Source organism: Embiotoca jacksoni, unplaced genomic scaffold (assembly GCF_022577435.1).
Source record: "Embiotoca jacksoni isolate LCO1_2020_lvr unplaced genomic scaffold, fEmbJac1.0.p SCAF_42, whole genome shotgun sequence".
Classification (NCBI taxonomy): domain Eukaryota; kingdom Metazoa; phylum Chordata; class Actinopteri; family Embiotocidae; genus Embiotoca; species Embiotoca jacksoni.
This window is the reverse complement of record NW_027185395.1, coordinates 734,786-751,238: the sequence shown is the minus strand read 5'-3', so window position 1 is coordinate 751,238 and position 16,453 is coordinate 734,786. Positions and strand designations below refer to the sequence as shown.

At 41.9% G+C, this 16,453-nt stretch overlaps 1 protein-coding gene across 1 annotated transcript; it reads right to left on the bottom strand.

The window, feature by feature from the left end:
- Positions 1 to 656: 656 nt before the first annotated feature.
- On the bottom strand, positions 657 to 3,356 carry ier5l (immediate early response 5-like). Its single transcript, XM_069169063.1, has one exon. It carries the CDS (start codon positions 3,205 to 3,207, stop codon positions 2,314 to 2,316), a length of 894 nt encoding a protein of 297 aa, XP_069025164.1. The 5' UTR covers positions 3,208 to 3,356; the 3' UTR covers positions 657 to 2,313.
- Between the last annotated feature and the right edge of the window lie 13,097 nt (positions 3,357 to 16,453).

Here is a 16,453-nt window from a genome sequence, read left to right as displayed (position 1 = left end):
CACTTTAACTTCATCACAGTAGAGTTTGATGTTTGAAATTCAGACCCTGGGAACATGTCATGATGCACAACCCTGCAAATGACCAAAAACCCACCTGGTTGCTCCTGACCTGATGCACCTTGGTTGATCTTCTACGGGGACGTTCTGCCCCTCTTTAAAGGTGAATACCACTCAGAACACCTCACCCAGTTCTTCGCCTCATTTCCACTGATTTTCTGGATTATTCAGCGGTTTCCAACGCTGATTTCCCAAGTTTGACCCAACGTTTGATGTGCGTGACGTGTGCATGTCCATGATCAAATCACAAAGTGTGCACGGACCACTGCTGACAAAGATGTAACTCAGATATTTATAAAGTGACGTAACTCATGAAGGTTTTTATTCAAAGCCCCTCATCATTATTAATCTATAAAGCAGATGTTATCATATTAATGGTTTACAAATGCTCTGTACTGTAAATGATTTATTAATAAAGTAATTGGTTAAAACTTAACAAAGGGTGCCTTTTTATTACTAGTGTATAAAAGTGTTATTCATGGGGTGTTATTCTGTTATAGGCATGTATCTATCAGTCTATAAAATGTATGCAAAAACAAACAGGCTGCATTACTGCACCATACTTTCCAGTCAAATACAACAATTAAGATTAAGGATTATCATTTTTTTTTATTAAGATTATAAATTTCAACAAATATTTCCTTTGACAGTTTTAACCGGTGATATACAATTTATTGAGCACAAAAATATAAGAATAACAACAAAATATGTAGAGAATGGCTGAATACTCTCTTTATTTTGGTACACATAGTGCTCATAAAGCTAACGGATGGATTCTCAGGTTATGGCTAAATCATGAGTTTGCCTTTTTAAAACAAAAGGACTAAGATCATTATTTATTTATTTTTTTACAAAATGAAACTCACAAAACCAAGATGGAATTATGAATTGCTGTGAAAAGCTTTAAGCAACAACCATGATTAAGAAAGGATGTCACACTGCCCGAAAAAAAACCCCAAACCCAAACGGTTTACTATCACACGGAGAGCTGAGGGGCAGCGACGACCACGTGGAACAGCCCAAACACGGCGGTGCACGATAAGTGTTGGCACTCCATCACAAGTGACATAAGCTGGTTGAAAGTCAGTGTACCTCAAAAGTGTTGAGGAGAGTCTGAAGACGTGGTGTTTCACATGACAATAAACTGATCAGTGTGCAACATCCATTTCAAAGTGGGCCCCTCAGCCAAGGACAGGAGAGGACAGCACAGACATTCAGTCACTTTCAATTCATGACAATAGCTAGCAGTAGTGTGCATTGGATTTAAGGCAACGGAAGTCAATCCATCATTAGAATTAAGTCACCAGGTGTACCCCCCTTCTGAAATCTGAAAAACCTGCACATGAGACATATGGCACCAACTCTTCCCTCTCCCTGTCACACTATCTTCATTAAATTTACCATTTTATAAATATTGTTTGATCTTTTTCTTGCAAAAATAAAGTCAATTTTAGACTGTGGGGGAGACCGGGCTCAGTTGTACCGCCTATATTCCCTCCAATCAGAAGCAAGTGTGAGTGATGTCATCGAACGAACCACAGATTTAGTTTAAGACACGAGGGCGCTTTGAGGTAAAACTATGAATTATTTCAACTCTTGTCTTCAGCACATGGTATTGTGTGGATGGAGGGGGGTGGGGGCCGGGGGGGGGGGGGGTAGTAGTAACATATGTTCCAAAAAAAAAAGAAGGTTAGATAAACAATACATTTTTACAAGTAGAACACTTTACATGTGAAACCAAGAAGCATCACCAGACAGATAAATGAGAACTGCTTCCCAAACAGATGCATTTTTTTCAACTGATCCCACACACACAGTGATCTATTGGTAACAACGCACAACAATGATGGAAAGCATTCATTTTCCCAGTATGTTTGCCACGTCCACATAAAGTCCCCATTTGGTCATATTTTCTGTAACATCATGAGAACGTTCTGGTTTTAGCTGTTTGGAGAACATTTGTGTTTTTTGAGAAGATTCCCGGTGATGTCATTTACGGAATGTGCCCTGAAGGTCTCTGGAAAAAGTTCCACAAATGACATCTTCTTCTAGGCCAACTGAAATACTTAAGATCTGTCAACTTTATCAGTAAAAGTATGGGGACATGTCTTTGTTCACATTCAGGAACATTTTGAAACGCTGGAGAAAATGTTCCCAAACAAACAATTCTTGGTTGCGTTTTGTTCAGGCTACTGATACCAGATGGAAACACACAGTACAGCTGAGCCCGGTCTCACAGAGCAGAAAGTGTTTGATTCAAAATGCAACTATCGCCCGGGTCCATGCTCCCAGACTGGCCAGGGCCTGTTTGCTACAGATCTGCTCCAAGTCCGCCTGTCTGCTCAGCAGCCCGGAAAACCCCGAGCCGAAGATGGAGATCAGGTTGGAGATGTTGGACGTGTCCGTGTAGTCCGGGTTAGAGTAAGTACAGTCCTCGCGTTTCGCCCGTTTGCGAGCCGCTGTGAAATCCGGTACTTCCTCCACGTCGGATATACAACAACTGAACTCAACCTTCCGTTTCTTGGCCGGGGACTGCGCGCCCTGGCCGCACTGGAGCGCGTCACAGCAGCAGTCCTGGTGGAGGAAGCCGTTCTCCACCGTGGTCACCACATGCGTGTCCAAATCCAGCACTGTGGTTTTGTTGCAGTGCGTGCTGTTGTTCGCAGGAAACTGGTCACAGTGTGACACCGGGGAAGCCTCCATGCAGCAGCTGCTGTAGTAGGAGGGCTCCGGTTCTTTGCTGCCGTCCTCCAGAGGAGAGCAGCCGGGGAGGACGCTCGCTGTCCGGCAGTGCGCCGCTGGCTGAGCCGCGACTCGGTGGCACGCAGAGCCGCACACAGTCGCCTCCTCGCCGCAGCAAGCAGCCCGCGCCTGCTCCTCGTCGTCCCCGTCTTCTGCGTCCAGATCCAGCGGGTTGAGCTCCTGGATCTCGTTGCAGACCGTCATCACCTCCTCGTACTGCTGCATCCTGTAGATCTCCGCGTATTTCTCCTTGATGTAGACCTGCCTGGCGTTCCTCAGCACATAGGAGACCAGCAGGTTTTTGTGCAGCTTGATTCCTCCTCTCTGCGTCCTGGAGTTGTGGATCTTCATTAAGGAAATGGAGATCAGACTTTGCGCGTCCTCGGCGCACTCCATGGTGTTGATCATGATCTCGTCCCCCGGTGCACCTCCAACTCCTCTCCGTGAGACTGGAACCGGCTCTCGGCTATCTCAGTGGGGCTCGTTTTGTTCGGGGAGAATGGTTCAAATGAGCTCTGTGGAGCAACATCGGGCACAATGTTCCGCCTCGCTCTGAAAGCCAGCACTCATTTACAAACGCTCCAAAACCAGAATAGTTATATAGTCCAGACCGAGAGCCCGCCCACTTCAGGACGAGCCAACCAGCTGCCTGGGATCTACTGAGTGACAGGCAGTCGATCTGGCAATATGTCGCTCTCGACCAATCAGATTCAGGCGGTTCCTCTGTACTATTCAAATTCCACCCAGGCTGTCTAACAGGAATGTCCTCATTTCAGCTGCCTGTAGATGGGACTTCTAAAAAACAGGTTGTTGTCCGAGCACACATCCGGACCAGAGACAGCGACCCAACCAAGGCACCCCTTTATTTGAAGGGCAATTTTTTTCAACTAAACATACGATTTTTGACCAAGATGTTGGAAACATAAAATGGATTTCATTTTTGTGCCCCGGAATATTTTGTTTTTTACCAGATTACAAAGGAAAACATGATAAGAAATAAACAAACAAGTAAATAAAGTAAACAATTTTTGCAGCCAAACCATGTGAACATTACAAGATATGACAAACTCCCCCGGAGTCTTTGGGAAGCTGAACAGCATTTTATTTTCATAATATCTAATCAAAACAGGAACTATAGCTTAGAATGAAATGAGTGAAAGCATATAAGGATACAACGCTGACATGATGCTGCCGGTGTGGATGAGGAATGTTGGGGGTGGGGTGGGGGTGTAGGTGAGGACTGAAGTCATCCTCCGTGCACATTTCAGTGATGTGGAAATGCTCAGTCATTTAGTGCGCCTGCACCACAGCGCTGCATCAGACTGCTGCAAACTTTGAGTATTCAGAAGGAAATTATTCAGTTCATCCACACAAACACAAACTCATGCAGACGGTCTGTTGTTGCTAATATTTCTGACATGGATTGAATTCCAACATGAAATCAAAACAATTAAAAACATTTTAAAAACCACAGAGCACCCTGGAGAGACGTTTAATTATTTTTTTCCACCAAAGAAATAGTCCCTCTGAAAACTGTTGACAGCGAGGTGTGTGGATGATCCGGGCGAGGACACTGTTCACTCTGCTGTGCTGCGGTGGAGGCAGAAACGTCAGATACCCGAGAATCTGGTTAAACGGACACTTTAAGTAGAAATAAGGCCGTGGTCAACTCCAAGGATGTCAGTATCTGTGCGCTCTGTAATGAAGGCATGAAGGGATTTTAGAATAATTTGGGCACAGTGAGCAGAAATCTGCAGTGCATTTGTGATATAAACTGAGTTGGGTTTATTCATTAGGGGATAAAGGAATATAACAGACTCTTTAGTAAGCATGCACTTTGTCATATTTCATACTGACTCAAGCATATCCAGCATATCTTTTTGGTAGAAAGAGTTTCCATTTTACAGATGCAGTAAATGAACTGAAGTGTGTGAAAGCTGAGGGTGACGCAGCGTTACCAGACGGCCACTAGATGGTGGCTCCCAGAATCCTCTCCAAAGATCTGCTCTGCTGCGTCTCTCTTCAATGAGAACAGTCAGTGTTTCCACGTCATGGGATGTTTCCAGGAGAAGTTTATTTGATTTGATTTTTATTCATAGTATTGGACAATTTAGGGAATTATTGTGTCATTAAGCTTAAAGAGAAGTGTGTTTTGAAATTGGTTGCGAGCTTGTCAACTGTCTCAATTCTATCAGTCAGAAGTGGTGGACTGACTGAATAAAGGTTTTCTGGCTCTGAACCCAAACCTGCTCTCACAAACTCAGTCTTGAGTATTAAAAAATGATCTGTCTTTTTGAATGCTCATAACCTTAATAATTGTCTGACACAATCTAATTGTACAGGCAGTGTGATAAATGGATTGATTAAATGATGGTAGGATCTCAGTGAAAGAAGAGAAATTGATGTGTAAGCCTGAGAGCACCACAGTTAAAAACCCATAGTTACATGGTGCAGGAAACCCGCCTGGTGTGGCCTCTGCACATTAATTATGGGTTCAAATGTTTGCCATGTGAGTGCAATAACCTGTGTTGAACCTGTAGAGGCCAGTGCAGCACTAGTTTTCTGCCCTATGTGATTAGTGTTATGTTGCTCTTTCCAAAATCCTCCCTCTGAGGTGGGACGGTGCTTCTGCAGCCTGCAGAGTTCACCAGCAGATTCATTCTTCCACACAGGATCGCGCAGAAGCGTCGAACGCGTGAAACTCCTCTTGCACGAGACGAGGAAGACCACGCTGAGCGATGTCTGGAAGATGCCTTCTTCTAATGTTCTCTGTGAATGATCAATGCAGAGCATGCCACTCACTCATCTCTTCTTCCAGTGGAGGTAGCTGTTTGCAAAGAGGAGCACACACACCAGAGGATCTGCAGCCCTGTGATGAAACAAGTCGTCTGCAGTTTGATTCAGACCTGTAAAGATCACTGTTTTCTACATGAAGGCTCGATGGAGGTGCAGAAAATGAAGTTAAAAATGTAGAGATAAGAAGATATTGAATGTGTGGCATATTTATTTAATGACCACAGCTTTCAGTTTGAAGCATTCCTTAAGCTTGTTTTTGTTCTACTTTTGAATGAAGGCATTGAATTCAAAATCAACAACAGAAATATAGAAAAGAATCCATTGTGCACTGAAATAACACATTATAACACAGAGTGCACCAGCGATCAATGGGTGACACCTGGACCACCGGGGAACTCCATCCTCTCTTTGTTCAAGTGTAAGTTTACTGAGACAGACATCAGCTGGGTGTCCATCGAAAAGTCGTCCCAATTTTAACCACATTCAGTCATTTGATAAACAAAATAAAATTAGTATCAGAGTAAAAGTACTGGTTTGGTCACTGACTGATATATTAATATATGGGGGCCTAATTTGATCATTAATTCTAAAACATCAGCATGTTATCATCATGTTACTGCTGGAGCTGCTGGAGAAAAAAAAAAAAAAATCCAGTTTTATATCCAGGGACGGCAGATAAATCTAAACGCTGCATTACTGCATGCTCATATTAGGAGTTGATTTGTCAGATAATCATCTCGTGGTGCTAACTCACCGGTCATTCAATCATAAAGAGGACGTATCTGAAAGAGAAGTCAAATCCCAAATGTCTGAAAAAGAAAACACGGTTGAAATATGACTTTTCTTTTTGTTTAACTTGTCTAATTTCATAAGTTTGTCACATTTTGCTTTTAATCAATACCCAAAATTAAAAATTTCAGCAAAGTGTAAAATATTTTTGCTGATATTTTGAGGTTTATTTAAATTAATTTGTGCTTTTCTTGGTGGTGGGCACATATCAGGTGGATGATAACACACTATGTTCAAATTAGATTATTAGGTCAGCCAAATAACAACCACATGTTCTCACTCAGTGGTGGTTGAACCATACGGTCTTGTTCAGATTCATGTGTCTGATATTCAACCACTATAAAAACAACATTCCCAGTCAAATTCAGTATTTCAACCAAAGAAGAGTTCCTAATAAACATCTGGGCAAATGAAAATGGCAAAAAGTACAACATACTTCAGCAAGCGGTAAGTGTGAACATGTAATTTTGGTGAATCTAACATTTTAATATCTGTGATGTCCTTCATTATATTCTTACTTCAACCCGGTATCACAGCAAAGTGTGAAATAAACATGGCACGACACGCACTGCAGCAAAACGAGAAATAGCCACGCTTGGCGATTTCTAGGCGTGACAGTTACACGTTTTCTTTGTAGTGGACGATAATGAAACCTCCTCGGTCAGGCAGAAATAACATGGTTGGGTTTTGGAAAAAAAACAAAACATAGTTGGGGTTCGGAAAATAAGACCAACAAAAGAACAACAGTGTAACCTCCTGGATTCAAACCTCAAGGTCCCGCATGGCAGTCTGTGACCACTGAGCTAACCCCCCCTCCCCCGCCTCCCAATACACTGGGAAAATGTCCTTTGTACTTGGTCTTAATACCTCCCTTGCGGGACCTTGGTCACATGATCCTTCGTCGCATGACATTTACATGCGTGTAAGTTTCACGCTTATACATCGTGTAACTGTCACGTCTAGACAGCCCTTAGTGTGGCTATCTCACGGGTTTTTTTTGTTGCAGTGGATGGGCGTGTCTATTTCACGCTTTGCCGTGATACTGGGTTGAAAACGTACATTTGTTGTCTATTAAAGACAGGAAATGAGTCAAACTAAAGTACAATACTAAAAGGTAAAGTACAACAGTTAGTGAAATTCACTTCTGACCCTTTGATCAATATCAATCTATGTTAGTTCAGGTGTGAGCTTAGCATTGCGGCTCTGTTACACATCATCTCACTGGTTAGTATGGCCAAACAGTTAATGACTTAACAGACATTATCTGTACCAAGTCAGCAAAATATTTAGGCTTTCTTTGTGCTCTCTGTACATTTATGCAACAGATTTATAAAAGCCCAGAGAAAGCCACAAATGTACAGTTTATGCAGTTGCAGGCTGCAGTACGTAACAGTTCCCTTAACTTCTGACTGAACACCACTTTAGAGGTTGTGATATTTTTAATGGAAAGAACCAAGCTGTCTCACGGCTTCTGGTCGTTATGTGAAGATCAGATAACCATGTCACAACTCCAACTACAGGGTGGATTCATGTTGAGCTGGAGGATGCTTCACTGTGAGAGTTGACGGCCGCTCACAAAAACTGTGATCGTGTTATTACTGAATATTCACTGGACAACAGGGATGAGTCGGCTCACAATGCTCCTTTGGCCTCATATAAGACTAATATTAATATCAAACACATTTAAAACAATCCTCTCACCAAAACACTCCCAGGAAATTAGATAAGCAGTGTTCCACTCAACCAAAGGGGGACAAAGGAACAGTAATTCACTTCAGATGTATATTATTAAAGACAAGACCCGTTTCAACTAGCTTTGAAGTTATGTTCTGATTGTTGTTCTCAATCAAGCAACAATATTCCAGGTTTTAATTGAATAAAATTCCATTTCCATCGAACTACGATGTTGACTGTGAATTAATTATTGGTAACAGTAGTCAATGTATAGTTACAATTAGGATTAAACAGCGGTAGATGTGTTTTATTTACACCTTACACGAACAGGTTAAGTTTATGTCAATTGCATTTAGTTTTAAAATAAATCCTTCAATTTGAATTCACTGTCGGCATGTTGATGGGGATCTGTTTAAATGAGAAACTATCAATTAGTTAAACTAAAAGTCTAAAGAGAGACAAAAACGGTCCCACTTTATTTATTCCATTCACCTGAATCGATGCAGAGAAATAAGATGAATCAATCTCCTTATCTGGCTCTCAGAGGGGAAGAAAATAGGCATAATTCTATGGATATTAAACATCAATTAATAAAAGATTTCGCTCAATGAGCACCTCTTTGTCCTTTAGCATTTCTTAGTCACTTTATTATCACAGTCATAAACACGTGTTTTGATTAAGGTGGTGCTGTTTTTGTTCTAATGAGGAAGTCATACCACCTCCTTGTACACGTGTTCACGTTTCATAATAATGAACCCTAAAACACAGCTGCAGTTTGCATTAACATGATTTCATAAAACTACTGCATCCATCGCATTGAGCTGCTTTCCTTCTCTCTGCTCCCATTCTTGCATTACACTGCGGTCTCTTTCTATTTTCAGTCTGTCCTCGTTGTATCTGCACTCCCCTGCTCACAGCCGTCCTCCCACCCTCGCCATCTCCTCCGTTTATGTCCTCCCCTCATCTTTTCAGCCTCACTGCTCGATACTCTCTGGCTCGTTTTACCACTCCTCTGCGTGCTCTCTTTATTTTTCACCCCTAGGTTTCTTCCTAAGCATGTTTATTTCTCTGCGCCTCAGAGGAGGAGTGCAGCATTGCAGCACAGTTGCAGGTGTCAGCAAAGTAGATGCTGTTTTCTCTCAGCTTGTTTTGCATGCACGGTCAGCGCTGGAGAGCATCTTCCAAAGGATCAGTCTGTGCTGCAGCCGCAGGCCTGCATCCACACCCACCGTTATCACTCCATGCCTTCTTTAAATTTCTCACTGTCGAGCTTTTCTACTGTAGATACCGAGTGCCTAATTATTGCCCCTCTTACCAAGGTTTCCTCTGGCTGCTCTGTTCAGTCATTCAGTCTGTATTAGTCCGAGCAACTGTTCGCTGTTCGATAAATTAGAGTTCAGCAACGTGCTCCAAAGAAGAAGGCAACACTCGGTGAAAATGAGGAGTACGATGATTTATTGATGAAGACTTACGTCATTTTCTCCCACACTGAAGCTTGGGCGGGACTATCACGCCTGATTTCTCCACACAGTCCTTTATGTCCATCACACAAAATAAATCAGATGCTGCTGATTGGACTTTAATGAGGCTTTAGAGAACGATACCTGTCTGAAAAAAACAAAACAATGTTTGATTGACTGTGCACCTTCTGCAATACTTAATGTATATAATCATAAAAGATTCTGTAACCTACTGTATGCAATATTTTCTGCTCAAAGTACCACTATAAGTATGTAACTTTTTCCACAGCTTCGGCGCAGGTGAGTCGAGCCTCTCAAATGCAGCGCGCACCTTCTGCTAACCTTTTCTACTGCTTTCCTGAGTGAAGCATTAAAAGGAGAGCCTTTGGTTTTTGGTTTTTGCCCGCTGACTGCTGGCCACCGTCATAGCTGTGACGCCGTAGCCGCTGTCTGTATCAGCGATGACACAGACTGTTGCAATTTCTGTGAAACCAGCTTTTAAATTTTTGCAACAGCAATAAATAGCTAAAAAAAAAATCCAAACACAGTACGTGTAGTTTATACATTGTCTTTGGTGCAGTTACTGTCGGCACACTTATTGCACACTCTGCAACAAAAGCTAAAGTCATAGAAGACAACTAATTACACAGCTAAAATCTGTATAAAAGAATAGTTTATCAATGGATTTCCTCTAAATATTACCTGTAAATGAAAGATATTGAATATTGATGAAGTCACAGTTTGCTTCTTGAGTTTGGTATTTCGTATAATTAAGTTAGTAGTTAACCATTTTATGATGGAGAGGACAAAACGTTTTTGAGACGTTAGGGTTAGCTGCCATCAAATTCAGAATGAACATATATTTTTTTCATGAAAAAAAATAACGTTTCTCCATTTCATCATTTGATATGTTGTCTTTGGTCTACTTTCAATTCAAAATGGGTTCATGTGACTTGCAAATCATTGCATTCTGTTGTGATTTACATTTGAAGTAATCCAAACATTTTGGAAACATTTGGTTTCCACGACAACAAATATGAATCAGTAACCTGAAAGCACACCCAGATGTGATTTTAGGTTTGGTCACAATGCAACACATTTGAACCTTTTAACCTACAGGGGTCGGTGCTCTCATTAGATACAAGACTTGATGTGACGTTACTCTTTTGCTGTGCCACATATTGCATAAGTGCGTAAGTGTGCGTAAGTGCTCACACTGCCAAGTCTGGAAACACACAGTAAACTAGAAGTACCCAGATGGTGTACTCAAAACTGTCCACAAACTTAGTATGAAATGCTGGACACTTTTAACCCTCAACGGTCGCCATCATGGCTGCGTAGTGGAAAGGAAAGGACCACCATTATATATATGTACATATTTTCAACATTGACACAAAGGTTTTTATTTTTTTACTAAGTATCACTATGCTGCTGTTGGACAGAAGCCATCAGTATGTTTACTGTGTGCTCAAATACTTACAACACAGATGGTGCTGGTACGTTTCAGTACGGCAGGCCATTAGTGCCACAGTGTGGCCATAATTACATAATAAAGAGTGATATCGATGATGCTGTTATCAATGAATTTGTCCATTAAAAAAAAGATTGATCAATCATTCATTTTGAGAAAGTTACTAACTCTGTGTGACGGCTGGACTTCGAGGTCAGTGTTCAGATTCTGTCCAGGCCTCGAAGATATTGGCACCTATGAGTGGACACATCTTTTGAAATTAAAATTACAGTTTGGTTATTGGTCCCTGTTACCAGGATGGTGCCTTGTTTTTTCAAACAATTTCAGTATTCGTAGGAATATTAAAGATTATTTCTGATCATCATTAATAATATGCTAATAACCAAGTCTAGCCCTCAACATACGCACCTCCTCTGACAGGGTTTATGCAGCAAGTAGTGGGAACTCAGCACAGACGGTAAAAGTAGCTGCACTGGTGAGTTGCTGCGTCCAGTTCGAGATACACTGTCACCTCCTCTGTTGGAGTCTGAACCACATAGTTACTGGCACTGGGTTATTTACGATATTATCATGTGTATCATTAAGATGACATCAATGTTTCATTTTTTAAATACCACGGTTATCGTCAATAGCGGTATACCGTGACATACCTATTTCAGACATTCATGTTCCCTGCAGGATGAACTGCAATAACTTTAAAACCGTAGCTCTTTTTTCTGAGGTGACCATGGTGACTACCTGTAAAACATCAGCATGTTAACAAAGAGCCACATCAAGCGTGCATGGATCAGGTGTGAAAGCTAAATATACCGAAATCTGCACTGATGAGGATATAAGATCAACATTACTCCACCGCCTGTCCCATTTTAAACATAAATAAGCAGTTCTCTGCACCGCATGTCTCAAAAAAAGATAGGTGATTTATATTGAGTGATCCAGTGTACACAAGTGATGCGTACTTGGGTGTGGAACATTAATGTGATGTGAACGCTGGCCAGTAGGGGGAGTTGGGAGAGGGTGCGATCGTTCTCAGGAACACCCTCAGTCACATCAGGAGTCCTTGAACACATCCTTTTCTTAAATGGTCAGATTTAGTCGAGGATGCCCAAGACAAGAACGAACACTGCACAGTTGTACAAATTTACTTTTTCCAGTGTTTATTAGCAACAATAAAGTCGAGTTTGACCTTCAAATAAAGTGTTGCTTTGTTTACAGACGGCCTGATTGATTGACTGCTTGTGATTGTTGCCCCGACGACCTTAAATTCTTGTCAGGATGATGCGTTTCATCATCCTGACAAGAAGAGATCTTGTAGAACCACATCATCCTAACAGATCTTATAGAACCACATCATCCTGACAGATCTTATAGAACCACATCATCCTAACAGATCTTATAGAACCACATCATCCTGACAGATCTTATAGAACCACATCATCCTGACAGATCTTACAGAACCACATCATCCTGACAGATCTTATAGAACCACATCATCCTGACAGATCTTATAGAACCACATCATCCTGACAGATCTTATAGAACCACATCATCCTGACAGATCTTACAGAACCACATCATCCTGATAGATCTTATAGAACCACATCATCCTGACAGATCTTATAGAACCACATCACTCTGACAGCTCTTATAGAACCACATCATCCTGACAGCTCTTATAGAACCACATCATCCTGACAGATCTTACAGAACCACATCATCCTGATAGATCTTATAGAACCACATCATCCTGACAGATCTTATAGAACCACATCATCCTGACAGATCTTATAGAACCACATCACTCTGACAGCTCTTATAGAACCACATCATCCTGACAGATCTTATAGAACCACATCATCCTGACAGATCTTATAGAACCACATCACTCTGACAGCTCTTATAGAACCACATCATCCTGACAGATCTTATAGAACCACATCATCCTGACAGATCTTATAGAACCACATCACTCTGACAGCTCTTATAGAACCACATCTCCTGACAGATCTTACAGAACCACATCATCCTGACAGATCTTATAGAACCACATCATCCTGACAGATCTTATAGAACCACATCATCCTGACAGCTCTTATAGAACCACATCATCCTGACAGATCTTATAGAACCACATCATCCTGACAGCTCTTATAGAACCATATCATCCTGACAGATCTTATAGAACCACATCATTCTGACAGATCTTATAGAACCATATCATCCTGACAGCTCTTATAGAACCACATCATCCTGACAGATCTTATAGAACCACATCATCCTGACAGATCTTATAGAACCACATCATCCTGATAGATCTTATAGAACCACATCATCCTGACAGCTCTTATAGAACCATATCATCCTGACAGCTCTTATAGAACCACATCATCCTGACAGATCTTATAGAACCACATAATCCAGACAGATCTTATAGAACCACATCATCCTGACAGCTCTTATAGAACCACATCATCCTGACAGATCTTATAGAACCATATCATCCTGACAGCTCTTATAGAACCACATCATCCTGACAGATCTTATAGAACCATATCATCCTGACAGCTCTTATAGAACCACATCATCCTGACAGATCTTATAGAACCACATCATCCTGACAGCTCTTATAGAACCATATCATCCTGACAGCTCTTATAGAACCACATCATCCTGACAGATCTTATAGAACCACATCATCCTGATAGATCTTACAGAACCACATCATCCTGACAGAGATCTTTTCTCTCAGTCTACTTGTGGTTCCCAGAGTTTCCAAAAGTAGAATGGGAGGCAGAGTTTCAGTTTTCAGGCTCCCAGTTTGTGTTCAGGAGCAGAAACCCTCTCGAGCTTTAAGGTTCCACTCAAAACTTTTCTTTTTGATAAAGTTTATAGTTGAGCTGCTCAGGTGAACCTGAACCATCCTGCAGTTCTGCTGTTATAGACCGAGGCTGCTGAGGGACCTCCCATGATGCACTGGGCTTCTTTCCTCTCATTCTTTCACTCTCTATAACTCATATCTCACCATCACATCTCTTTAACTTCATCTTTTTCTCTCCCATAGTTTCTTCTTATTATCTGTTGTCTCCATTCAGTTCCTTCACTCGTGTAGTTTCTGTTCTTTCTTTTCCAGATGTTCCGTCATGGAGCTGCATGTCTCTGCTCTGTGATTGTCGTCTCCACCAACAGTTCTTCTCTTATATCTCTATGCTGTCCTTTTCTCTCTCTGCTCTCCTCTCACCCCAACCGGTCGAGGCAGATGCTCCACCCACCTCTGATCCTGGTTCTGTTAACAGATGCTCCACCCACCTCTGATCCTGGTTCTGTTAACAGATGCTCCGCCCTCCTCTGATCCTGGTTCTATTAACAGATGCTCCGCCCACCTCTGATCCTGGTTCTATTAACAGATGCTCCGCCCACCTCTGATCCTGGTTCTATTAACAGATGCTCCGCCCACCTCTGATCCTGGTTCTATTAACAGATGCTCCGCCCACCTCTGATCCTGGTTCTGTTGGAGGTTTCTTCCTGTTAAAGGGAGTTTTTCTTCCTCTCTGTTGGAGTTTTTTTTCCCTTCCTAGCTTATGTGCGAATTGTTGAATTGTTGAATTGTTGAATTGTTGGTTTCTCTGTATAATATTGTAAAATTCTGCTGTAAAGACTTTAATGTGTTCAGTGCCATGAATTAACCTGTGTTGTGATTTGGCGCTGTAGAAATAAAATAAAATTGAATTGAAGTTCTTAGAAACAGTAGTTTTCCTTAAATCCGTGCACGCTACCCTCCCTCACTACTTATCTGTATGTATTTGTAATGTTATCCCGTCCGTCTGTCTGTCAGACATCTCCAGAGTAAAAACTCCTGAAACCAAAATGCTGTTAAATGAATGAATAATCATCGTGGTCTCCAGAGAAGGAGCCAACAGCAGTCCAAAAGTTTATTTTGAAGTGTTGTTTAAATGTTCCACGTTAGTTATATGAAACTTAACTGTTTTACTATTAAAGCCAAAATTGCATGCATGCATGTATTTTCTGAACAGTCATATTTTCGATATGATGTAATTTGATGTCTGTTAACTTCCTTGTTTGATGAATTATAAGCCAGAAGTTGAAATCTGCTGAGATCAGAGCGGTGATAAGCACATGAACTCCACCTGATTGGAGGTGTTTCACGAGGTACTGCTATACTGCATCCAAAGTCAAACAAATGACCTCTGAAGCTAAAGCAGATGGTCAAAGTGAGAACTCAAGATCCTCTTTTCATGTTTCCTGTATTGTCTTTTGTCATAAATGTAGTTCTCAAGGCGTTCCACAGCGAGCTTAAGATGTTTTATTGAGAGCTATAAACGCCCGTCTGAAGGAACCAACCTGTGTCTTTGTCGTGGAGAGAGATGCAGTTATTAACCAACGTTGGAGGAAATCTCCAAAGGAACTGCTAATTAAGTTTCCATGCACATACAACATTTAGCTTGAAAATGCTCTGCCTTTCCTTTGTTGTTTTTTTTTATCAAATAATATACGAGCACAAAAACAGGTGAATGAAAAAAAAACATTTAATGGCAATGAAACTCATTTAGTGCATTCATGTTTCCCAGAGGATGAACCCATTTCATTTCAACGACCTCATGACGTGTCCTCTCGTATCGACAGCAGGACGAACCTCCGTCACGCCTCCGTACTGCAGGAACCAACAAACGCTCCGCATGAACTCTTTTACTGTCTGAAAACCTTTTTTCTGTCTCTTCTCCTTTTTCCATCTTCCTCTGTTGTCCACAACTTGCAAATTCCATTTTGTAGTCCAGCATTTTATCCTCAAATTTTACAAGGTCCCAGTTTTTGTAAAACTGCATTCGGCCTCCTTTTGGAGACGGAGTTCTGTTCGTTATATAAAATCATAAAAGGTTCTTTCCTTGCTGCCAGTAGAAAGAAAATCTGTTTTCGTTTTTTTTCTGTCTGGGTCCCTGCTGCTTTGCTCTGCTGCGCCCCCCCCCTCCCCACCCCTCCCCTCCCCTCCCCTACCCCCCCTACCACCCCACCCCCATCCCCCGTCCCTCCTCCTTCCCTTTCTCTGCTTTTGCTGGCTCTGCTTTCATTCCATCCTCCTCCCCCCTCTGCTCCCCCATCCCTCTGTCTTCCCTCTGGAGAATAGGGGTCATTGCACAAATGATTACTCAGACCCCGGTCGCCATGGCAATGCTGCTGCGTAACGGGCGACAGGCTTGCATCGAGCACAGCAAAGACACCGATTAGTAAGCTGGTGATGGAGAAAGCAAGCGCCGTCTTTGTGTGGCTCTGTTTTGCCTCCATTTTCTTTCCCAAACAGACTGTTTTCCTGTGTGTCTCCAGCTAACTGGGGTGGAGGGAGTGAGGGAGGGGAGCAGTGAAACATTCTGCTCACAGCCCTCCAGCTTTGTCTCCTATTCTCACTCGCCTTCTGTGTCTAAATGAAGTCTGCAGTTGGTTTAGTTCAGCA